The sequence below is a fragment of the Centrocercus urophasianus genome, unplaced genomic scaffold, assembly GCF_019232065.1.
Source record: "Centrocercus urophasianus isolate 14NV4802_14NV808 unplaced genomic scaffold, USGS_Curo_1.0 seq_22, whole genome shotgun sequence".
Taxonomy (NCBI): Eukaryota; Metazoa; Chordata; class Aves; order Galliformes; family Phasianidae; genus Centrocercus; species Centrocercus urophasianus.
Window position 1 is genome coordinate 13,081,263 of NW_024884778.1, and position 26,023 is coordinate 13,107,285.

The 26,023-nt window shown below is 40.0% G+C and overlaps 1 protein-coding gene across 4 annotated transcripts in view; it reads left to right on the forward strand.

Annotated features, from left to right (window-relative positions):
• FGD3 (FYVE, RhoGEF and PH domain containing 3) overlaps positions 1-26,023 on the forward strand; it is an 88,018-nt gene that overhangs the window by 57,926 nt on the left and 4,069 nt on the right. For 3 of the 4 annotated variants that reach the window (XM_042823212.1, XM_042823210.1, XM_042823211.1), the window contains exons 7-18: positions 519-675; positions 4,582-4,720; positions 5,538-5,596; positions 8,734-8,880; positions 9,459-9,551; positions 10,001-10,080; positions 10,525-10,555; positions 11,081-11,182; positions 13,919-13,978; positions 18,511-18,633; positions 20,514-20,666; positions 23,614-23,754. In XM_042823212.1, the coding sequence (XP_042679146.1) occupies positions 519-675; positions 4,582-4,720; positions 5,538-5,596; positions 8,734-8,880; positions 9,459-9,551; positions 10,001-10,080; positions 10,525-10,555; positions 11,081-11,182; positions 13,919-13,978; positions 18,511-18,633; positions 20,514-20,666; positions 23,614-23,754 (1,285 nt within the window). Of the gene's footprint in view, positions 1-518; positions 676-4,581; positions 4,721-5,537; positions 5,597-8,733; positions 8,881-9,458; positions 9,552-10,000; positions 10,081-10,524; positions 10,556-11,080; positions 11,183-13,918; positions 13,979-18,510; positions 18,634-20,513; positions 20,667-21,432; positions 22,428-23,613; positions 23,755-26,023 lie in introns of those variants that run through there. The other variant, XR_006169637.1, reaches the window with a different exon arrangement.

Below are 26,023 nucleotides of genomic sequence, written 5' to 3' on the forward strand. Positions count from 1 at the left end.
CTCCCCTAGAGGCCCTCTGGATGTCTCCCCATAAATGACAGCTTCAGCTTTACCTGGCTCTTCAGTGGTGCAGGCTGTGCTGCTGAGAGGGGAAAGAGGATGCAGGGTGGCTGTGCTGCCACAGCTCCCCAGGGATACTACAGTATCTTTGTAGTATGAATCCAGCAAATCACAGCAATTGTTTTTTCCTATGTGCAATTTAACTAAAAACGCAGATCTGCAGAGGAAAGCAAACGGATTTCCTTGCCTGGAAGTGTGAACTTGGGCAGAGCTGTTGGTACTAATGGGGACTTTGCAGGTCTCCAGGCTCATCTGAACTTCCTGCTGCTGCTTGGTAGTACCAAACACAAGCAAGGGCCAACCTGGTGTGGTGCTGGACTGGGAGAAGCCAGCCCAGATGTGTTCCTGGGTTCCATGGGTGGGTAGGAGATAACAGTAGAAGTCTGTTATTGTGTATTCTCTCTTAAAATAGAATTGATTTTCACAGATTTCTGTACTTAGCATTCTCTTTCCAATAGGAGTGTGAACCCACGGTTAGGAGACATCCTGCAGAAACTGGCTCCTTTCCTGAAGATGTATGGAGAATATGTGAAGAACTTTGACAGGGCAATGGACATGGTGAATACGTGCATGCAGAGGTCATCTCCTTTCAAAGATGTTGTTCAGAATATACAGGTATGTTGTTAACTAGCTTGATGTGGCGTTGAGATCCTCATTTATTTTATTTCCAGTGCATGGCAGTGTTTTGCTACAGGGTGGTACTATTTTAGAATTAAAAGAAATACAATTTTATTGGCAGATTTTTCTTCTCTTTTTCCTGTGCAACACAGAGTTTTCACATAGTTGGCTTTTTCTCCCCCTTGAGTATTCAAGAGGAGAAGTGGAAGTTAAAGAATGAAACTTACCCATTTGCCTGGCAGTTCTGACTATCTTGGAATTCTCTGTTACCTATGTATGTCCTGGAATGTGAGGAGAATGGGGTGAGTTCTCTCCTTAAGGGAGAGAGTGAGATAGCTTTGCCGTACGTTGTATTTTCTGTTCATATTTACACAGTGGAATGGAGAATTATTGGTAGCTCAGTCCTTCCTGAGCACTTCTGTGCCTCCTTAGTGGGCCGCCGTGCCTTATGTGCTACCTTATGCAGGGCACCCTTTGCTCTGATACTCAACATATCCATCTGTAAACTCATTTTCTCATTACAAATTCTAAGTGTTGCTTTTTAACGTGGACATTTTCCTTCTGAGGCTGATGCTTTTGACTTTGGCTCATCACTGGCGGCACCAGGGTTTCTGACGCCCTTGTTGATCTGGTGTTTCTGAGGTTCACTAAGCTGTGCGTGGTGCTGGAGGGCCACAGCTCTGCCAGAGGGTGCTTAGCATGGATTTTCATGTGATCATACTCGTGAGGAAAGCTGTGTGGGGAGGAGGAAGAGCTCTGCTTACGCTAGTGTCAGTAGGACCTGTCTGAGGCACTGGTCCAGCTGCAGGATGCAGGCCTGCAGGCATCTCTCCGCAGGTTCTGGAAGTGTGGACCATCCTTCAGGGGAGGTGAGGCCTGGCAGGGAGAGGGTTAAGCTGAGCAGGGAGCACAGCTGCTGCCCTAAATGGGAGCTTGTCGGCTGGCCAGCTGTCGGGAATCAAGTAATCCCAGCAAGCTGGGAGAGGAGAGGCCCTGTGCAGAGGGTAAGGGCTGCCGGCCTTCTCAGACAGAAGCTCCCTCTTGGAAGAGCAGAGGAAAGGCAGCGGGAACTGGGAAATCTCTTCTTCTACCAGACTCTCACTGTATGTGGCCTTTTCTTAACCTTTTTCTGTCTAAATCCAGCCTGTTCTCGCTGAGGCTCTGTGCAGCTAAGTGCATCTGTTGGCTGGAATTTGAGCCCAGGCACTGCTGGGCCCCTGGGGCTCTGGCTTCTCTGCAAGGGGCTCCGCGGCCCTCCTCACCTGCCTGCTGCCCCCGAGGACTCCGGCTGGGCTCCCAGCACTCCCTGCCTGACCTGGTCCTGCGGAAGGGGGAAGCAGAGGCACAGATGGGCTCTGGAGGAAATTGGGCCTCTTCTAGTGCAAGCACTTAGAAGAACTTGTGCTTTTAATGTGCGTGGGCATTTTGCTGTCTTCTGGCCTGCATTTCTGAGGGATAATTTAGTTAGTAACTGTTCTCTCTGCAGCATAGAGAGCTGCCCTCCCTGAAATTCTGTATCTGCACTGCGTACCATCAACACAAATAATTCCTCTTAGCTGCCTCTCTGCAAAACACATTGGCAGCTGCTCAAGACCATGTGCATCTTTTAGCAGAACTTTGGCGGAGAGTGTTAGGGCAGAGGATGCAACAGGAGATTTGATTCTGAAGCCTACTGATGGCAGAATTTCACTGTAGGTTATTTTAGCTCTGGCATCGCAGCACCTTCTGCTTCTGTTGTGAGTATAGTGAGTCTGGGAGAGATTTGTCCTGAGAGGCTTAGTTAACTCATCTGGCCTGTCTCTGTGCTACCTGGAGCCACAGGTACTTTTACAGGCAACTGATGTCTTTTGAGTCCTCTCTCCCTGCTGTACAGCAGTACCAAGGAACTGCTGTAGCCTCTGTTAATAGAACTGCAGCAGAAGTCTACAGTGTATCAGAAAGTGGTGGTTTAGCATATGGAAAACTTCAGCCTGATGTTCTGGTTGTACTATTTGTATATACAAATGATTTTGCAGTTGCATTTCCATTTCGGAGGAGCTGCCGTAGGCTTTTACATCTCTCCATGGCATGGAACAATTACTGCAGGGTTCTTACAGTGTACAGAATTATGTACAGGATGCAGAATTGCATTTATGTGACTCCTCTTACGACCTTCAGCTTTACATTTCAGAATACCAGTAGAAGCCTGCTGTGATCCTGCAAGAATGCAATGTCTGCCCCAGCTGTTAATGGAGTACTTACACAGGCATTCACTTTTATTAATTACAGTAAATGAGAGCAAATAGAAAACAAAAAATTGCATAGGAGTTATAAGTGAATGGCTGCGACTTGTCAAGCTTACTTTAGCTGTTCTTAAAGACAAACATTCTATCTGTATGTTTTGCATCCACTTACTGTGGTGAAAACCTGATAGCTGCTAAGTTTATTAGGACTCTTCTTTCGTCATTTTTTTAGTTAAGCCATCAAAAAAAAGAACTTTTTCAATCTGTATTTGTGTGTTTCGGATTGTTATGTGAACTCATTAAATGCGGAACGAAAGTTTATCTTCCCTCTTGAATTGTAATGCAAACTCTGTAAAGTTTCAGAGATCACGTAATATAAAAGTTCTCGTTTTTGGGACAGTTACTTTGTGTTTGCTGGCTTTTTGTAGAAGATTCATTTGGCACATTCATTGCAACTGACATGAGTCTGGAATTGACGTCTTCCTCTGCTTCCCTGTTGTTCAGTGTTAGGGTTCATTGTGTTGCAGGAATAGAAGACAATGGAGGCTATATTAGTAAGTGGATTGGGGAATATTACATACCAGGGACTAAGGCAGTTGTGCAAATCTGTGTATCTGTGCTTCCTGGAATCTCAGATTCTTTCCATCCCAGTTGTATTTTCTGGGAAATGTGCTGTAAAACTCAAAGAGATAATAAATTCACTTAATCTTCTATAAACAGAAATACTGTTCAGTATGCTATGTTTTTGTTTTTGTTGTTTTTAAAACAAATTTATATCTTGAAATTTCCAGAAGGGTAGCTGATGTTTTTCTACCAGACAGTCATCTCTTTATCTCCAGGCTTTGCTTCAAGAATGAGGCAAGTCAGCATTGTGTCTTGGACTGTGATATTTATGTGGAAAACTATACATACCTGAAACAAGTGCTTTTTTCTGAGAAAAGAATACTGAATTAACATGGAGGGGCTGCTTATGCTGAAACAAGACATGGCATTAGTGAGCTGACGTACAAATAATGGTCTGGAGAAGGCTGTGTGTGCATGTGGTTAAGATGCTGATGCAGGATTCAGGAATGAGATAGTATCATTAAGAGAAACTTTCTGTCTACTTAAACACCAGTTATTTTTCAACCGTGTTTCTCATTTCTCCTCCCGCTCCTTATAGAAATATCACTTCATAGGGATTCTGTGAGAATAAGCAATGCGAAACTCAGTGCTATTTCAAACAGAGCAGTTCAGTGCCTTATTGGGTAATATTGAGTGTAATCAGTCCTAAAGCTAACCCCTTCCTTGGTCAAGTGAAATGAGAGAACTCGGGGTAACTGCTTCCGAGATGGTGTGTGAGCAGTGTATCTGCTGCTCTGACAGTTAGTTGTGTACAGCAAGCAGTGTGTCTCTGTGGAGGTTCTGGTTTTATTTCATCCTTGAGGGCAGTGGGGGGAGGGAATACCATGTGTGGGAAGGACTTTTCTGAGTGTGTGAGAAAACACACAAAATGTAAAATATAAGATGTTGTATATCTGCAGAAAATGCCAGAAATAGGAGACAAAGACCTGTCAGCTCTGATAGCTTGGAAAGTTTTTTTTTGTGCTCCTCTACCTATGCGGGTCATTTTTCATTGCTGTTTTACACCAAAGATGACCAAAGCCTTCTGCCTTCTGCAGTTGTTTTCTCTCCATTACAGAAACAGGAGGTGTGTGGTAACCTGACGCTGCAGCACCACATGCTTGAACCTGTGCAGAGGATTCCTCGTTATGAGCTTCTCCTGAAGGACTATCTAAAGAAACTTCCAGAAGAATCTCCAGACAGGAAAGATGCTGAAAGTACGTGTAAACTCCTCTCTGTCTAATGAACACAATAAAATCCTGGAGAGTGTTCTTTTCTTCACACGTTCAGATACTTCAAGCTAGGGCTGTGGTAGCAATGGAGAGTTGAATTTATCAAATTATTGTCCAAATTAATACAAAGGGATTTTGGAGTTCTTCTAGAGAAGAAGTGTGCTGATATGTCAGCTCAGGCACTGAATGGAGATTTAGCAAGTAAACAGTGACAAAGTATTGAAGCTTGTAATGGCAGAACATCTGGAATTTTTATTTAATCAGGTGTATACCCAAAGACAAATGCAGGAGGATATCCTTGTAATAGCTGGAAGAGGAAAATATGAATGGTTTTATAAGCATGTATTCTTCCTAGGACTGCAAGTTAGACTGTTAACAAAGAGAAATGAGGGATGTATTTCGGTTGGTTTCTAGGAGTTCTTGTTTCTTTCAGGAGAAGTCTAAAGGTAAAGTTCATGTTACTGTTGAGCACACAACTCTGCTTTAGGAAAACACACTTAAAGCATGCTTGTAAGGACTTGAAGAACTAGGCTGTAGGTAGTTTTTTTGTCACGTGTGGTTTTAGGAGAGAAATAGCAAATGATTAGATAGATATCCATGTACCAGTTGAATGTGCAGAAGTTATTATGTGTGTAACTGCTTATAAGCCTTCCCTTTAGTTTAGGGAGGGCAGAGTATAATCAGTCCTTGCTTTTGCAACAGCAGTTCTCAAGGAAAAACACTATCAGGGAGAAGAAAAAAAACAGCTATGCTACACCTTCTTCTGATTGCATCTGGTAATAGCATGCTTTCTTTATTACAGAATCACTGGAGCTCATATCTACAGCAGCAAACCATTCGAATGCTGCCATCAGAAAGATGGTGAGTAGAAATTGTGTAATGGAATTGTGATTTGATGGAAATGCTAGCTGAACTGATGATTCTCCATTGCCAGAGGCTCTGCAAAGCAATTCTAGAGAGGATTTTGAAATACAGTGTTATGGGGCCTCAAACATCAGTTGGATATCTGAGTTCTCTTTATCATGAATTTTCCTGTTATGGTTACCATGAATTTTTTTCAGCCCAGATTTTACTTTCCCTATTCTTAAGGGGACAATGCATTGAAGAAGAAGGTCTTCATAAAATCATTACTTGCTTTTCACTGAAAATGTTTAAAGTATCTCAAATCAGTCTACTCATAAAGTGTCCTTGCAGATTTTTATGCTGTTTTTAATTTCTTACATCCTTTCTGGCATGGAGGTTGTTCTAGTTGAATTTTGGCTTGTTTTAAATGCACAGAGAAGGGATTAGAGTGTGTCAGTAGTAGCCTTGGTAAGCTATGCTTCAGGTTGGGCAACTTAAGATAATGGAGATTTTGAAGCCAATCTTACAACACAAACTGTGCACTTTTTTTCTTACTTTTTTGAGGCCTTTTATGCTGAATATTTGTGTATGTTTTGCATACAGAGCTGCTGCAGTGCTGCCAACAAATTCAATGACTTGATAGTTAGAGATATTACCTCGTTTTTCAGACCGAAGTGCCTCAGGGCCTTCTATATCTTACAGATCTAAAGCACCCTTATCACGCTTAACACTCTCTGATTGTTCATAGATTACAAGGTTTATCTACTCTTCCATATCAGATCCTTATTTCTTTGTTCTGTCCTTTCAAAACATTGTCTTCATCAAAAAATGTCATAGGATAGAACAGAATTGAAAGGAAGATCCTTCCTATTTTTCTTGTCCTCATTTTGGTTTGTTTATATACATTTGCTTCTTTTCCCCCCTATCTTCCCTTTCAGCCTTTTTATAAATTCTATTTTAGAAACCAAGTGGTTTGAGTTGTTCTTGGTATCAGGGCTGTGCAATAGTACATGATTCTGCCAGGTGCCCTCTGGGGCCGTCAGGATGCCATGAGTCTGCCCTTCCTGAGGCTGTTATGGGAAGTAACCAACTGGTGTCTGTTTTCACTATGTCTCAGAGAAAACCTATTTTGAAACTGTCTACTTCTGTTTAAGTCTTGCATGTTCTCTTGTTCAAGCTAGATTTCAGTGGAAATTTTTCTGGTTGTGGGTTTTGAGCAAGTCCTTAAGTAATGACTGTGTTGCTGGGTCCTTTCTACAACACCTGCACAGGCAACAGGTACATGAAGCCACCAGGCTGTTGCATTCCATGTGGGATGCTTTTCTGGTAGTATGCAAAAAAGGAAAGGCTGCTGTGTTAATTCTGTACCCCTTGCTGATCAGAACCTGACATCTCATTACACTGATTTCTTCCGTGATTAATAGATTTCACCTGAGCAAGGACTCAAATGAACATTATCCAAGTAAGACTTTCAGGTTTGACTTTGTGGTTGCCCCGTTCCTGCTCTGCTCACTGTTTGCCTGAGCAGCCCCAGCTGTGGGGCACATCCTGCACACACCTCTGCGAAGCCGTGGGACGGTGTGAGCAGCTGCGTGGGGTCAGAGCCAAACCAAAAGAAAAGCAAGGGCCATAGCAAAATGTCTGAAGGCTAACATTCGTGTTGGCTGCTTCCTCCTGTTGTGGAAGAAATAAATCATGCTTCCGAAACGATCTTTTCAAAATATCTTCTCCTAGCTGGACAGATGTCCCTCACGTTTTGGACCTGCTCTTAGTATCCCAGTCATTCCTCCAGAAAAGTAGTCCGATGCATTAAATTTTCTTTGAACTAGTGGAGCCTTTGCCTCATCTTCCAGTTTGTTGGAAAAAGTCTACCGGCCCTCTTAGGTGCTTTCCTTGTTGGAGTCTACCCCCACCTCCATTCCATTCTGTTTTGCAGTGTGTTTATTTAAGGAATATTATTTGTTTAGTTGTCTTTTTGGTTTGTTTTGATAGGTGAATTGACTAGCATAGAGATTAGTGTGGTGTACATTTATAGTGAAATAGTTTGTGTCAAATAGTTTGTGTCAAATGGGAATGAGGAAAGTCTATGAAGACCTGAGATCCAGCTGAATCTGCATACAGATTGAGGTGTGGTTTACAGATGCGTTTGGTGGTATTTCCTGAGCACAGTTGCATAGATCTGTCCTCACTTTCTGACCGTTTGCTTATAGTAGAGTTTGGAGCATATCTGTCCAGCCTGTGGTTGAAAGCAAAATGTTTCCAAATGCTTTTGCTCAGTAGTAAGATTTAAGCACTTTTGCTATTGTGACTTGTTAGAGCTGCTTCATTACTTAATATAGCAGCTGCAAGTGGGTTACTTCTATCCATTTAAATTCTGTGTAGGACTTTAACATGAAGTCAGCTAAACATTAAGAATAAATACTGCTTTGCTGAGAAGGAAAAGCTAACCCCTTTCATAAAGATAATGGCTAAGGTGGAAGGATGCAGAATGACATGAAAATATTTTAAAATGTATTTAGGCCTATTTCACAAGCTTATTTTTTTGCTATATAGGCACCTGTGTAGGACTGCAGCCGTGGCACTGGGGTTCCCTGTGGAGCTGAGGTTTTACACATAGGTTATAAATTCAGAATGTGATGGTGCTTCTTAAAGGAGACCTACCTACCATTGTGCCAGCAACAGTACAAGAGGTGAAACTTCTCAAAAGCTGAAAAATGATCCTGCTGTAGCAGAATTCTTACTCTGAAATGTTGAGTCGAAGCTGAATTAACAAATTCAGACTTGAGAACAATTTGGTAACACGCTTGCCTTCAGTTCTTCAAGTGACTTTACTGGACCTCATGATGTTTCTTCCAGTGATATATATTTATTACTGATTATCTAAAAATATCAAACAGATTGATACCAGTATGTTGTTTAAAAAAATATCATTAAAGTAGTGTAATCCAGTTATAACTCACAAGTGACTGAGACTGAGAGGGAAAGAGCATTGGAGCATGGAAAAGATATTAATTCTTGAACACAAAGCTAGATCAGAACGGGAAGAATGTTTTCTTTCCTGCTTATTTACTCTTACTGCAGAAAAAGATGCTGTGTGTGATAGGCCAAGTGAAAAGTATGTATAGATTTTAATTTCTGGGTTTCTGTAATTTCAGGAAAAGATGCACAAGCTTTTGGAAGTCTACGAGAGGCTCGGTGGTGAAGAGGATATTGTTAACCCAGCCAATGAGCTCATTAAAGAAGGACACATTCAGAAGCTTTCAGCAAAGAATGGCACAGCACAGGATAGGTATTTATTCCTGGTGAGTTTTTTTTATTGCTGCTCTTTTATTTTCAGAGTTGTGCTGTGAATTGATACATTTTCATCTCTCTAATCACCACACAAAAAGCTTCCACTAACTGAGCCCAGCTCTTCCTTCCTCTGAGCAGCAATTTGCTCTTGATGCTTTTTCCTCTAGGATTTTCTTCCTCCTTCCGTGCACATGCCTTTGCCAATGACTTGTCAGGCTTAAAAGGGTCTGTGCCATGCAAGCCTTTCAGAGGCTGCACTTCTGTGATGTGCTTCTGAGGGGGCACTTCAGCTGTTGCACACTGCTGAGCGAGTTGGCCAGCTTCTCTGAGACTGGCAGAATAGATCATCTTTGCTTTTAAGACAGTTGAATGGGTACCAGAGTGAGCACGTAGTGTCAGAGGAAGTGGCTGGGTGGCACGTTTCTATTTGTCTGCGTTTTTCAAGTAATAATGTGTGACTCCAGCCTACTTCTTAAATCTCTCCCTGTTAATTACATTACAGAGTAAGGTGCACAAGAGTCCCAAATTGTCAAAATGCATTCTGTGTCCTATGTGGAACTCTTCAACTTAAATATCTTCCTTGTTACAGTTTAACAGCATGGTGCTGTACTGTGTGCCAAAACTCAGGCTGATAGGCCAGAAGTTCAGTGTTCGAGAGAAGATGGACATTGGAGGACTGCAGGTTTGTCTCTCTTCTTTTCACTGTTTTTAATGCTTAGACTTGCTTCTCCAGTAGACAGTGCCAGATCCCATCTGAATCTAAACAAATATGACTGTATAGAAATACATAAGCAATTAAAATCCAGCTTTGGTTCTCTTTTTTTTGGAGTTATTATTACCATGTAATAAAGTGAAGGTAAACAAATAGTGATCTGGTTGAAAGTCTTCCTTCTTTGCCTAGCTGACTCAGGAGCCCCTTTTTTTCCCTCTCTGTTGTAGGGAAACACTGCAGGTTCAGAGGTTTTGTAGTGAGATAAGTAATTACTAAAATAATCCTTTGTTTTTTCTACCTTTGTATTGTATTCAGAGTGATCCTTTCAGCTAAGCATTTCAAATAACTGTTCTACCTTTAAGTCATTGAAATGACTGAAAGAAGGCCGAAGGCAAGAAGTTGATGTATTCTTTTGACAGGTCCAAGAAATTGTCAAGCAAAACGTGGCTCATACATTTTCAATAACAGGAAAAAAGAGATCACTGGAACTACAGGCCAGGTATGGTGCTTGTTCTGACTTTTGGGCTTGGTGAATATTTATGTACAAATTTATGCTGTAGGTTATATGGCTGGGCTGCTATGGTATAGCTTTAAGCCAGAAGATGAGCATATGAGATGATTCATTTACATGTGCAAGAGATTGTTGGCCTTCACTCAGTTAGTGTGTTGAAAGTGCCATATTGATTGGCTTTGTTCAGTGTGTAAGATGTTTATAGTAGTGTTTTTAGATTCTGCTGTAGTAACAATTCAAACATTTTGGCAGTTATTTTGTCTGGTAATAGTGAAGGTCAATAACTACTAATAATTTTTATAAAGTAGAAGATATAAAAGTTAAAATATTTATGCATATAAAGCTGTGAGGGTGTCAGTACTTGGACTTAATGAAAATATTGAGAGTAGAATGTTGATGATGTCTGATTATTTTTTTCTTCTGTCTTAACAGGACAGAAGAAGAGAAGAGGGAATGGATTCAGGTTAATATAAAACCAGTACTAAATGGATGAAATCGCCATGCAGTCAGCACCTTCTGGTTTTAAAATGATCTTTTGGGTTTCTGTACAAATGAGGCTGTGTGAGGAAGCAGAGTAGTCCCATATGGAAAAACTGATTACAGAGATTCTAGTGCTCCCCTCAGTGTCCCCTGCTGAATACTGCCTCACTGTAGTGAGCAGAGGCTTCAAGTGGGTTCCCATGTTCTGCAATCCTCAAGTGCAGAGTAGAAGAAAGTGAAGAGTAAGAGATTGTATTCTTGCAGTCTGACTTACAAGAAACATTAATAGTGTTCTTAGTTTTTGAGCTCATGGTGGTGAATTAACAATGCCATTCACAGTTGTTTTAAAAGTGTTTAAATTTCAAATTTCATTTCTGCAAGTGAAAGGGGTTTTCAATAGAATGATGACTAAACTTCTCCTATGAAAATTTTAAAGTATTTTTTAATGTAAGTTTTTCTAAGGCTCCTTTTGTAATACATTTTGTCTTCTCTGGCCTGTTTATTTCAGGTTATCCAAGCAACAATTGAAAAGCACAAACAGAACAGTGAAACCTTTAGAGCTTTCAATAGCTCATTTTCTCAAGAAGAGGAACATCTTCCGGATTCATCAGTAAGTATGAGTGCTTAATTCTTCTTTACTGTATCAGTTACACTGACAGTTAAGCTGCAGTTACTCAGCTAAGTTTCAAATACTGTCGTCTTATTTCTTGGTTTTGTTTTGCATTACAGTACAGTCAGCTCTATTTCTCTGGCTCTCAAATGCATATCAGTCATAGTTATTCAACCATGCAGGTATGGAATAAATTACCCAGGGTAATTCAGTGCAAGAGGCCTATCAGTCATGTTTTCCAGATGAGTGGCTCATTTAGCATAACAGGTGTAATTCTTCAGTGTTATGAGTGGTTGGCTGCCTGGAATGATGTCTGTGTGCCTGGGAGATTTCCTCTATTACCTTTCCCCATCTCCTCAGAGATGTATTTTTTTACTTATTTTTTCTTCCTATTATTATTATTGAAAAAGTTGTAAGCAGTTGAAAGGAAATAAGTGCATTTTATAGGGATCTTAACAATACTGTCTATTTCAGAAAGGTTCAACTCTTCAACCACATACGCAGAATAGTCTCAAATGTTTAATAGTCTTGAAACTGGAGTGAATTCTCTGTGCTGTGTTTGCTAGGAATGTTGTTTTTGGACGTAGTCGCATGGAAGCCATGACAATATCTCTTCATTTAACTTCAAAATTATGTTAATAACCTAAACTGTAATAGCTTAAAATCTAAAGAGGAAAGTGGTAGAGAGAAATTTGGGGAATTTGATGCAGAGCTGCCTGTATTGATGTCATCAGTGGTCAAAGTTGGAAGATCTTGGAGCACAGGATCTATCTGGAGAGATTATACTCTGGGGACCTTTTTATCTTTTTACCCCTTCCCTCCCCAACTTTTATGTTGTGTGTAACAATCAGAGGAGCCTCCACTTCCCCAGTCTGTCTCAGTGACTTTGTAATGCTGGATTTTTGTTTAACTGATTTCCCAGGGGACTTGAGAGAGATGTTGGATGTTGTTAGACGTTTCTTTCATCCCAGCACAAGTCACAGACTGGCAGCATAGATCTTTGCAAATCTCCAGAGTTTATGATCACATCACTTACAGTGGCCAATGATGGTGTGTTTTCAAAATGTGCAGTATAGCTTACTGATCTTGAACTATTTGTCAGCTAAAAATACTCTGAAAAATTGCAAAATCATCAGTCTGTGTCTGTATTCTTAAGTCCTGGCTGCCTTCAGAACTATTGATGCTCTGATGGAAAAAAAACTTTTGCTAATAGGCAAACTAATAGGCATACTTCTCTCTATCTAATTAAGACAGTGTCTATTCAACTTCATAACTTATCTTGCTTTGTAAATCCTGTTTTATTTTGTTTCTGTGTTAATGGTGTAGCCTCATGTTTATACTCCAGTCGTTCATAAAACTGAGGCAGGACAGAGTTCTGGTTCATCTCTTGGCTGTGATATGATCATAGTATGCACATTAATATTTTTTATGTCAGAATATTAACCTGTATTTTTAGGAGATAATCTAATCTGGATAATGAGCTTTGAAAACTGATGTCAAGGCTAAAAGTACCAGAAATTTGCTGTCAGTTAAAAAGAGATGGATGTAATTCCATAAGGACAACTGGACAAATTGAGAGCATTCTGTGTAGTGGTATGCTTCTGTGAGCAGCATCTACCATACATACCTCATCATCTTGGTAGGATGCTGGCAGTATGCTTCAGAGGAAAAAATGACAACAACGTTCCTTTTTCACTCTCGAGAGTCAAGAAATACAGATGCTCTTGTGAATTCCAGGCTAGATCTGTAACAGCTACTAGAAATGGGGCTCTGGTTATAATAAGCTTGTAGAAAAACTGCCAAATTGCTTTTCTCCCATCCTTGGCCGTACATTTGATATGTTACAGTGCTCGTGATTAATTTCAGTTGTGTGTCTGCTGCGTGCCTTTGCACGCAATCCTTACGTGCTTTTGTTTTCCCTACTGATTACATAGCATTGTACACCCATTGAGGGGTGATCTTTTGCCTGTGAATCACCTACAGAACATTTACACTTTCATGTAGGTAAAGAGCTTTGGCAGTGTCTGACATTTGGACCTGATTCTTGAGATTATCCCTATGCAATAACATACAGCAGTTATGGTTCCTGGTAATATTGTTTTCACTAAGATTTCCTTTAAAAAAACAAACAAACAAAAAACCACCACCCAGAGCCTGTTGAAAAGAACATGTCTCTGTCACTCCCTTGCTCTCTCTCTTCACTGTGCATTTTCTGTTTTTCGTGGTTACTGCTTATCTCTTACATAGTCTGCCTAAGTGCAATCCAGTGAGACTGTCAGTTTGGACACTTCTACAATACATCTAAGAGGAATGGTAATAAAGTCCCACCTGTCAAGAGGGAAATAATTCAGTGTCATTGCCAGTCAGTCTCCAGCAGGGTTACTGCCACAGTGATCTTTTGAAAATATCTTTACAGAAAGCTTCAGAGCCCTTTGTGGCTTAGTTCCTGCAGAAAGGGGACACTCATTTCTCTGCACTTCATTGTCATCTGCAGCATTTCAAGAAAAAGTTTGTTGTTGTTATTTTTAAGTATATAAAAATATTCCAAAGGAAAATAACGCGTTTCAACACCGCTTGATGTCAGAAGAGTGGGGGCTCACAGTAAGTGGCAAGGAAAAGACGTGGAGAACTGAGTGACATCCCTGAGATACGAGAGTTGTCAGTGCTTCTGTTACTTAAATTGTGATGTGTAGAATGTCCGTGTTCAAGTTGTTCTGTGTCGTTGTTTTCCCTCAGATAGCAAGTACGAGCTCTGTGGAATCGATGCCAGGAGCAGACAGCGGTGCGCTTGGAGGGGTAAGTAATTCAAAGCTAATACTTGGTTAGTGTGGGGTGCTTTATGTTTCTTTTCCATCAGGAGAAAATCAGAAATATTCCAGCGTATTGGTTTATATTCCACTGTTAGTTGATGCAGCTGTGCTGTCCTTAACTTCATGTCTGAGTGATACTCCTGGCTATTCGCAGGCCTTTGCACCATCAGGGAGTGTACATCCGCCTTTCCTGGTGCGTGCTGCACCAGTGGTGAACCTAACCTGAGGGATGCTGATTGTTACTGTTGCAGGGTTGTGGTTTTTTAAGTTCTGATGGGGAGCTGTACTGAATGCCTGTGGGGATGAGAACAAAAGGAAACCAGACTGGTTAATGCTGACATTTTGTACAAGTCAGCATTTCACCTTCACAACCAAATTTAGATGAGGATTGCTTTCACAGCGTGCTTTCTGCCAACACAGAGGAGTAGTTGGTAGTGCCTTTGTACATCTCTGGCCTGCCAGTGATTGGCTGCTGCAAAGGCGAGGTATATTTAGAAAAAAAATATTTTTCATTTTGCTCTTATAACATCTGTGATTGCTTCTGAGCAAGATAAGCACTGCTTCAAAAAGAGGATTGAGTCCTTAGTAAGGTCTATTTTTGTGTATTTATTTTTTTTAGTGTTCATATCTCTCCCTTCTAAAGTATTTTCAGAGGAGAATAGATTTTCAGGAAATGCCTTAGGGTCAGCTGAAATTTACTGAGAAACACAGAAACAACAATAACAAAAAACCAACACAGTGAGACGCATACTATAGGATATTATAGATTAGCTTGGAGCTACTTAGAAGGCTCCTCTGAATCTCTCTCCAAGGCTGTGACCTATTGGTAAAGTTTACAAACTATCTTTGAAGCACTGTTAAACATGCCAGCAGCCTGACCTGTTCTAACAAGAGTTTATTGCAAGTAAGTGTCTTCATCAGTGTGCTTGTTGCTATTTATTGTTTGTTTACACTTCCTATTTGCAATAAGCATTTTTTATTTATTTATGGCCACTTTTACAATTGGTGGCCCTGTTGATTTAGTTGCAGTTGCTATAGGGAAGTAACTATGAAAAAAATTGCCTAAATGGTCCTTGAACATTTCTGTTGACCTGTGGGATAAACATACTTTAGTTGTAGCTAGATAACATATTTAGATCCTTCTGGTTGATTATAGATATTTATGTCAGTGATTTGCATGGTGCATTGTGATAAATTAAATCTTTTTGGTTAAGTTGCATATTAAAAGAAAGCTTTAATTCCTGAAATAAATATGAAAGTTGCATGAACATCTCAAAGCTAAATATATATATGTATTTCTATATGTGTGTATGGATCGCATTAGCATGGGCAATGAATTCTGATGTAAGTTGCAGTTTTATTAAAAAAAAAAAAGAAAAGAAAATAATTAATTTTTAATGATATCCCTTTAAAAGAAGCATTTCAGTAACTTTATGAGCAAGTACATTTTGAGCTTCACAGCTTCCACATGCAAACCACTTGGTGGTAGTGGTGGTCAGCAAACTGATACCTCCTTCCTGTGGTTTTGCTGAGTCTGTTGAAGAATCTGCTGGCATTTCCTTAGTGTTGCACATTATCATAATCAGGCAATAAAAACAAAGCAGAAGGTGTAACCTGCTTGTTGTGCAGTATGTGGTGGCTGCTTGCTGTAGTGCACAGTTTATATGGCTTAATAGTAAACTTCATGTTTGCAAAAGGAAAGTACAGCCCATTGAAAGATTGTCCTGCATGTATGACATTGGCATATAGAGAAACAAGCTCAATACTTCTGTTGTATTGCAAAGTATGAAATGCACAAAGGATTTTAATTTCTCACAGATATTCAGCATTTCCAGAAGTACATTATGATGTTCTGCCCCAGTGTGGGTGTCTGCAAACATGTAATTTGTAACTGGAAAATATGCAGCTATGTAAGCATATGAAGAAAAAAAAGATTGAAAACATCTTTTCATGCACCTGCCCGTATGAGCCTCATCAGCCTTGTGTGTGTTGTGTGTGCAGCATTGAGGCTGGCTGTAGGAACAAATCGAAATACATTACCAGTAATAAACAACAGCAAACAATCTGCTGAGCCCACTGTGTTTCTTGCTGTTTCTGTAAGCTGTGGTGTTTCTTCTCTGCTTCTTCACATCACACTACTGATTTGATGTCTGCTTTCCTAAGCACTCCAGCCACAGGCCCTGACCTTGCAAACATTACAGTCCTACACATGAGTTGTACCTATCCAGTTTTTCCACCAGAATTTTAAAGGCTGAGGAAAGTGAAAACATTTGCCAAGATTTGCCAAGAGAGTTTAATGCAAATGAGTGACCAAAACAGCCCAGCCTGAAATAAACTGGTGTAGATTCCAGCTCTGAACAGATTTTGTGTGGTTTTTTTTTTTCCCACTGTCTTCAAAACAGGACTGGGTACATCAAGAGAGACAAATCCAGTGATTATTCAAGTACATTAGTATCAAGAATCCAGCTGAGGCCAGGGCAGCTTTAGTTTCCCTTTCAACACACATCAACAGTAAATGTCATTTGAGTAATAAATGACTCAGGTGCAAAGTGACTTTTGACGAATGAGGTTTGTGAATTACGGTGCATTTCCTTGTTTACTACAAAAAACCTTCTCTTTTCAGATGGTTTACATGGTGGTGTCAACCTCCTGAGCCATCACTGGCTGAGATGGCTGATTGCCTGTGCAGCAGTGTCTGTTGCTTTCCACAGGGATTGAAAGTAAAGGACGTCTCGCTTCTTTTCCCAGTGTCAGCAGTTAAATAAGATGCATTCAGTGTTTTCTCAAATTTGTCAAGTTGTAAAGAAAATACGTTTCCATTTTTATTATCTTTCCTGCAGCTACAGTAGCAATGTTTCAGACTCCTGTATTCTTACTGTATTGTTATAATGTTGGGAAGTGTTAAGAAACATGGTGGTATTTATCAAACATGGGGAGCCCTTCATACAGGGCCTTTTTGGATCAGTGAAATTAGTATCAAAAGTTTGCTGTATGCTACAGCGCAAATTAAAGTCTGTCTAAAATAACATCTGTCTAAAATTAAAGACCAGTGCATAGCTGTCATAACATAAACCAGACCTAATAGAATTTCAGTTTTTCTTTCCTTTGTCAAATACATGGGTCATGTATTTCTGGAAGTGAACACTGCCCAGAGTGTTTCACATTGATGAGAAGTCAAATATGAGAACCCTGGAAGGAAATATTCAGCTGCAGTCATTTCTGTATTATAGAAGCATGCATAGGTGTGCTGATGGATATTCCTGTTCAAGTTCAAATCTAGTAAACCAATTTCCATTTAAGTGGTACATTCAGTTCATATTAGAGGAGCTTCAGCATTTTTCCTATGCAGGCATATGAAGGTACCAATCAAAAGCCAAAAACTGATTTTTTGGTTAGTATTCTTCAAGATTGTCTTGCTCTCAAGCTTAAATGGTGGCTTCATTCATGCTCTTGCAGTTCTAGTGACACAGATGAAATCGTTGTTAATAGAAGAATCAAAAAGCTTCTTATTCTGTGTTCAAATGTTGACTTTTAAGAAGAGGAGAAAATAACGCTTGCCAGTGATGTAGTGTTCTGATCAAACAACCTGAGGGGAATCCACTCCTAGCCACTGGAAGGAAAGGCAGTCTCATAAAAAATTAAATAGCACTGTCATCAAAATTGGAATAAGAAACAGGAGAGGACTGGCCAACTTCTGTGATACAAATAAAAAGCATGACTCTGTAGATTGCTCTTTGTCAGTAAAAGAAGATCAGGCTGCCTTAATTATGTGCCTTACTTGGGGAGCTCTAATAGTGTCTGAAAGGAGCATTTTGCCAGTGAATCATCCAAGGCATTGTTCAGTTGTTGGAACTCAATGCTGTACTGGTTACATCTGGTTCTTTACAAAAAAAAGTGAAATTCTTCGCTCTGCTTGTGCATGTGTTGGATTTGCAGGCGTTTTGCATTGCTGAACAATTAATATGTATGAATATGAGGGTATGGTGATTTTCCTGAATGAGCAGTCCCATCTGACTGTGCTTCACCAAACTGAATTGCAAAACATCCCATGTGCTTGTATCAAAGTTTGAAACGTTGCAATAGCAGCCGTTGTAAATTTAGTAAAAATTAAAAGATCCAGCCTAATTAGAAGTAATTATTGTGGTTTTGTCCCCATTACAAGCCAGGGTGATTGCAATAGTTCTGCAGAAAGATACTGTTTTCCTCTGTACCCAGGGAACATCAAGACAGAGACTCAGAGAGGCTGAAGGATGTAGGAGTGGTGTCAGCAGTCAGGCTGGACGTGGAGAGTTAGTTCTGGCAATCAGAAGTCATGTAATCCCACAGAGCACCCAGTGACTGAACCAGCATTTCCACCTTCGCCTTCAGCCATTAGCAGAGTTAGCATGAATTCTTTTCTAGAATTATTCGAATACTGTGAAACCCAAGGAGGAGCTTTGCTCTCAGTGTGAGAGCTCTGAGTTACGTTGTGATGTGTATTTTTTCTCTTCAATCATACAGTTGTATTTTTCATTTCAGAGCGATTCCTGTAGGAAATCTTCCAAGTCCAAGCGGGACAAGGAGAAGCAGGCGTGCAAGAGCTGCAGTGAGAGCTTTAACTCTATCACTAAACGGCGGCACCACTGCAAGCAGTGTGGAGCAGTAAGTTTCAGAATGCATTGAGGCTTTTAGTTTTTTTTGCAGAGAGCATAGAAGATATTCTTTATTTTTTCAGTGCAGGAACTAAATAGATTGTTCACGTGTGGATTGTTGACAGAGCAGATCTCCCACTTGCTTTAGTGCCTCAGTGGTAGGGTAGAAAAGAGCAAATGTCTGCTGCTTTTTTCAAGTGACGTAGTCTGTGCTGCTTTACAGGCATGTGCTGCATCAGTGGTTAAAAAGAAAGGTGATGCATTCTCTGGGAACATGCATATATCTGGGAGGCGGTTGCTAACTGTTTGCAGGAAAAAAATGGCATTCCAGTGGCCCTGCTTCTTGCTAGCTCTTTCTGGGATGAGCAACTGAACATACAGTATTTAAGATGATCTTTTCCTAAAGCAGAATTGTCTAGAATTGCTTGTTCCAAAGAGCTTGGAAAGTTTGAAAAAATGAGTGCTGGAGCTGCAGGGCCAGGTTGCAGAGGGCACTTAGCTGCCCTTTCCCAGTGCCATTCACTGACAGCTTAATTTTCAGATTTTTCTGGAAATGGCATCCATAGCCAACACAAGATTGATTCCTGTAACGTGACTTCAAACCTCCCTTCTGTTACTCGAGTTTCACGGTTCAGTGTTCCAGTGTTACGAGTACAGAATGATGTTATTTAAATACCATTATTCATTTGGGAAGTGGAGATAAATTTTCAGCTGGAAGAAGATGTAAATGCATAGCTAAGATGTTTAAAATACTCAGTCTCAGCAATCGAAACAAAATTACTGTGGAGGAGACATCTTTGCAAAGAGCTGGGATTTTCAGCTTTCCGGATTTTTTTGTTCAGTTTTTAATAATAGCTGAAATCATAAAATGTTTCTTTATGTTTCAAATGCTCTACTGTAAAGCTGAGTATTATTTAAGAAGGGAAATAATCATTTTCCCCTACGGACAGAGAGATGATAAGAATTACATTATTAATAATTTATCGTTAAATAGTTGTTGGTTATGTAATGTTTTCTGACATGGCAATAGCAGCAAATGAAAGAAGTTAAATTGCCTCAAGGAAAGACTATCATGTTTCTAAAAATGCCAGCTTGCTTTTGTTTACATAACTTGGCAGAACGGCTCTTCACTTAACGCTTGCTGAATTAAAGCAGTTACCTTCTTACAGCCCTGCAGTGAAGCATGTAATAACATATACTTGTAACTGAAGGGCATTTGTGGTGTATTATTATACAGTAATTTCTGAATAGATGTTGAATCCATCTGACTGCCCTTGCATTGCACCCTGGGGGACAGTTTCTCTCCTTGGAGCAGCTGTGCAAAAGCAAGTAGTAGATTTAAGTCTGGAAGCAAGTTCCAGAGCTGCAGATCCATCACTCTCTGCAGGCACTGATTTCATGGGACTGATGTTTCTTTGCATGTTCTTGGAATCAAAAGCTGTTAATTTGGCATCAGACGAAAGTTGTAATGCATATTATATTGGACTATGTTCATAAAATGGTTGGTAATTTTGGATGCCTCAGTTCTTTCAGGCTGAACTGCCTACTGATAAGGAGGTGCCAGCCACCTTCACTCCAAAACTGTCTTATGATTGGCATTGGGAAACACTGATCACTCTGTAAACCTAAGCTCTTTTTAACTCAATTATAAAGTATTCCCCAAGAGGCATGTGTTTTCTTTAATGGGTTTCTTGGGATGGGATCACAAAGATATTAATTCTTAATGGAGGTAAATAAAGTAAGCATTGTAAATTGATCACTTTATTTTATATTTACAAAAGCTTTCAGGATTTTACTTCAGTAACGTCCGTTCTGCAATTCAGTTTGTTTAGAGTATAAATAAGATTACGTTTTAATGCTGACTAATACAGCACTGTCCTTCTGCTACAGGTGATCTGTGCAAAATGCTCAGAGTTCAAACCACTTGCAGATAACAGTCGTCACAATCGAGTGTGTAAAGAGTGTTTTCTTCAGCTACCACTGAGCCCATGCAGCCCTGGAGTGGAAGCAGTAGGAGAACAGAAGAAAAGGCAAGCTGCAGAGGTATGATGTTTATCTAAGAAACATCTGGTGTGCTAGCTGCCCTCGTGTGTCTGTTGCCATTATTACTATTACTGTTATTCAAGTGCATTTGTTTAAAGCAAATCAAAGCATTTGGTTACTTTTTTTTTCCTACAGTGAAATTTGAACGTTCGTGCACACTGAATTCTGTTTGTTAGTGGGGGTGTTCCCATAGGATGTTTATGGCATAGGGATGCACACAGGTTTTGCAAATAAGCTTCAGCTTTCAAAGTAACAAAAGATAGGAAAAGCTTCTGGCTGCTTTTTGTTACAATGCATTTCCAACCTTGAGTTTCTCACAATAACTGTTGGCAGAGCTTGGCAAAGTAGAGTTTGGGGTTTTTTTGCACTCCTGCCAAAATATCATTAGAACACGTTTTTCTTACTTGATCATGCAAAAAAAGAAAGACTGTCAGGACTCACTGAAATATTCTTAACCCTGCTAGCATGCAGACTGTTTTCTCCAAGACATAACTTCTGCAAATTGTACTGCATAAGCTGTTGCTTCACAATTGCTATGGATGTCATCAAGCTTTATACGGTGACAGCAGCATCACCTACCCTTATTTTTACAAAAACAAGAAATATATTGGCAAACTGGTTTGTTTTCATTTCCCAGTAAATGAACCTTCTCTTACCAATGCATTTTTTTAGACTACAGGAAGAGCTGTGAGTGCTATGACGTGCAATGAATTTCATGGGTCATCTTGAAGAAAAGATTTTTATTTATTTTACCTTTGAATTACAGCCAGAAGTCATTCAGAAGTCACTGCATGCATAAAAGGGGCCATTCATTTCAGTTGAAAGTGGACCCACAAAGGCATATCTTCAGAGAGTGTAACAGATTCTGGAAAGAGCTACTGAAACGCCAGGAGATCTTAACTTCGTGCGCCATCCTTCCCCCCATATGCTGACATATGCTAACCTGGCTTGAATACTGCGTGGAAAACCAGCGAACAGTTGCAAACTGTGCTGAAAAACATCAAACTGAAAAACTTCTTTCTTGAAGCCTCTCCTTATAGCCTCCTTTCAGCTTTGTTATACTTCCTCAAGAGAAGCAACCTGCATGGAAAAGAGCTAAACTCTGTGCAAGAAATACAAACCTATTGGTGCTCATCCAGAACTCTTGCAGCGAATGCTTGTTCAAATAAATCCACCTTGACCCTTGCCCCCATACTTCCCAGAATGTCATATTTATTTCCAGGCTATTAAATGTCTCAGAGGTCAGCACACTGATAAAAACTATTGCTGTGTGCCAAATTGAACTCTGCTACTCAAATTCTTTTTCAACTTTGTGCCCCAAAGCACACCTAGAGTCTAAGAAATATAGAGCTACAAATGCGTGATGTCCTTCCCCAAACTCCCATCTTTACAGAGCATGGAGAAGATGGAGCAGATTCTGGATTCAGAGCTTTACACCATCGGAAACTTCATGTATACGAAATAGCTGTGCCTACAGATGAAGTGCACTTAATATGCCTCAAAACGGTCTGAGGAATCTCAAGATAAATTTTCCAGTGCTGTTTCAGTGGAGCTGTTTGTCAGTGAAGTGAAAACCTACACGTACCCAGCAGTGAGCCGTGTTAATCTGAAAAGCCAGAAAGCGAACCAGTGAAATGTGACCTGTGGCTTTACTTCAGAAAGCAGATTACAGCAGAAAGCTGCAAAAACCCAAGGAGAAACACTTATTTTTCCTTTATACTCTCATGCATCTAGCCTTGTGCTAAGTCCTCAGAGGATCAGGTAAAATGCAAGAGAATATGGATATGAAAAAGAAGGATCAGAGGCAGACTTTTTCTTTCCCTCATGTTTACATGAAACTGTCTTAACAAACCTAATAGCATCTGAGGAGACTGCCGCTTTCCAAATGTTATTAGCAGAAATCCTTGGGAGACTTCTGTGCAAAGTCTGATGTGAAAAGGAATTTTCTTTTTCTTTGCTTTTTATCATAAGGCAGAAATTTCTTCTTTTTTTTTGCCGTAGCACTCTCTGATTTGGCTTATGTCTCTGCAGCCATGCACAAGAGTGTCTGCTAATCCCAGCACTGAGAAGATGTGAATGACAGAAGCACAAGTATTTGCATACAGTTCGTGTTCCAAACTCCAAACATCTCCCATCTCTCTTGCAGCAGTAATCTATAACAAGCACAGAGCACTTGGTGCCCTGCTTCTGAATGAATGAACCAAGTGCACTGTCTACACAGTAATTCTAAAATGTAGAGAGGCACCAGCTTTCTCTTTGCTCTCTCCTTTCCCAAAATACTTGTTTCGGATGTGTAAAGTGTGATCACTGTTGGCTGTGCAGTGAAGCAGATTATGAAAGTGGGTTGTGGAAGATTGGCACTCTGTGGGGCAGGTTCCAAGCAACCATTATTTATTTCTAGGCTCGTGCTACTTTACCAGAGATATTAGAGCTGTCTTCTGTAGAGATTTGCAGCAACACCATCCCTTACGTACAAAGGAGACTCACTGATGCTGAGGCACATTTTTCATTCATTTGAAATCACTTCCCAGTCTGCTTTGCTAAGCACGAAACTAGCAGTGTCAACTTAATTGCCATTCTCAATTTACTTCGTAGAAGTGAAATTTAACTTCCTGTCCACTGGGAACAGCAGTTCAGCATCTGCTTCTGTTACATGGAATTCTGCTATTTCTTGGTGGTATATAATGATGATTAAACTTTGTTTTACACAGAATCACACAGAATCACAAGGTTGGAAACGACCTGCAAGATCATCTAGTCCAACCACCCTCCCATTCCTATTAGTACCACAAGCACTAAACCATATCTCGTAAGCTCCTCATCCAGGCAAGATGTGGTCTGTCCAGCACTTGTCCTTCAGTATTGTTTGACTCTGGAAAACTAAGTATTGTAAGTATTTTTACTCTGTAAAAATGACTGAAACAGCTCTCTTTTGTTCTTTCTCCAGAAGCAAAGCTTATTAGCACCTGAAAACAGCCTCTTCAGCAGCTACCTCCAGTTCCTTGAAAAAGGGAAGACTTGGTACAAAATGTGGGTGACCATCCCCAAGACTGAACCTCTTGTTCTGTACCTGCAAGGAATTAGCCAGGTAAAGTGACATTCATGAAGGCTGTCGTACAGCAAAAAAAAGCATAAGTTTAGCTGAGAAATAGGTCAAAGGATTTGACTTGGTTGCAACAATAGAAATGAACTTGGTATTCTGAATTTAGCACAAAGCCTTGGAAATTTCAGATGTCCTTCTTATCTATAGTTGCTACTGATACAGTTGCAAGCAAATGTTTTAAAAGTCAGCTTTTTACATTTATTTTAATTTTTTTTTAACAACGAAGGACAAAATAGGGATAAATGACTTCTTGTTTTGTTTTGTTTTGTTTTCCAGAGGCTTCAGATGGATATATTCAAAAGTTATATTACCTTAATATTAAGGAAAGCACTTTACTATAAAATGAGTAGAACTGTGAAGCAGTTCTAAATATCACAATTCAAGCTTTTTTTTCCTGTTTTTTTTCTTCTTTTTTTCTTATAATTAAGGCTCTTCTATGTTGTATTCCTGTATGTGCAGGAATTTGTGGAAATGTAGATGTTCATCATCCTCAAAAGGGGAGGCTCTTTGGTAAAGCTTGTCATAGCATCATGATTTTATCATTACTTCAAATAATTGCTGTAGGAAGCTTTTTTTTCTTTTTTAAATGAACTGTTGAAGCTAATTAGCATTTGAGTGTGATAAAAGTAAGTAAACTCAAAGGCAGAGATTCAAATCACGCTTCCTTAGCCCTGATGATATCATGTGACAGCACTGACACCAGATCCCCCACTTCCAGTTTTGTATTTGGCATTTGATAACATTTATATACAGCTTTGCTTCATCTTCTGGATGGAATAAAAGAGGGAATGGGGCTCACATTCAGCCTGCTACTACCCTGCTGTATGTGTAATGATACAAGGGATTTTCTTTTAATTAGCATCGCTTTGTATGCATGTGGCTGGCAATGGTCTGAAAACTAAATACTACCCATGATTTTATAAAGGTATTTGAAGTAAAGTTTACCATGTAGCAGATGTTCAGCTAGAAATACGTGTTGTCTTTGGAACTGTATTTATTTTGCTTCTTGTCAGAGAGAATGCCTCTGGTTTTGAACAAGTATGTCTAATGTTGTAGTGCTTGAGAAGCTGAAACTATAAATTTAGAGCTCCGGACAAAGCCCACTTGCTAAAGCCCTCACTGGCTAAATATCCAACTTCTCCCATGGGCAGTGAGCTGCCTGGGTTCCCTTCCAGTCAACAGGACATGCATGACTGAAATTACAAGTTGAAAAGGCAAACTGCCTCAGACAAAACACTAAAACCTAATGCAACAAAACCAATCTTTAGATCTCTGTGAAGTCAGTCAGGGGAAACAAAAAAAAAAGCTTTAAAAAGCAAAGTAGAGAGAAGAGATTTACTGCAAAACTTTTCAGTTGATGTGAAAATTATACATCAGCAAAGCACCAGTGCAAGCCCTGTATTCCATGCAAACTGTGCCGGAATGTCTTTTGCTCCTTGGAGAGCATCAAATATTGATGTGAGGCCTGATGTCAGGGCCAAGAATCAATGTCCTGACTGCAGCTGATATTAAGATAAATCCATTTGCAGACCTCTCATGTTTTTCTTGAATACATTAATTCATCCTAACTTACAGATAAGCTTGGGCAAGGAGAGCAAGAGGAGGAAAAGAGAGGTTTGAACTCTTTGGCCTTCGTCACGCAGGAGCAGTGTATGTCATCTATAGGTGACTGGAACTAGAAGTTGCAGGAATGCAGCATCTCTTACATGGTACATGACCTAGAAAGAGAATTTCTCCTAGTGCTCAGCTGATTGTCTCAGGACAGCATAAGTAATAACCCAAGAGACGTAAAACAGATATATTTAGCACAAGCAGAAAGATGGTCAATCCCCCAGACCCTCTTCTGGCAGTCATGCAAAGCCACGGTCAGAAGCTGGAGGAAGTTCTGTGCTTCATATGCTGTATTCTTTGTTCTGTGTCCTGCCAAATTTGATCTTGAGCCTTCTGATGTTATTAGTAAGATCCTGTATTTTAGGGGAAAGGGTGCCTTTGTCATTGATTGTCAATTTTATGACAGTTGAATATAGTGGTTAGTGTCCTCAGCTATTTCAGATGTGAGATATATCACCTGATAGAAGAGCAGAAAAGCATACAGGACAAGGTTAATCTGTTTTACATTCAACAGCCAAGCCTGGATTTACTATCAGACACCAGAAGTACAGGCTGAGACTATAAACAACATCAATGAGTCCTTTCTTCAAAGGACTGCTGTTCCCATTCACATACTTTCTTCATCTTCCCTTCAGCATCCAGC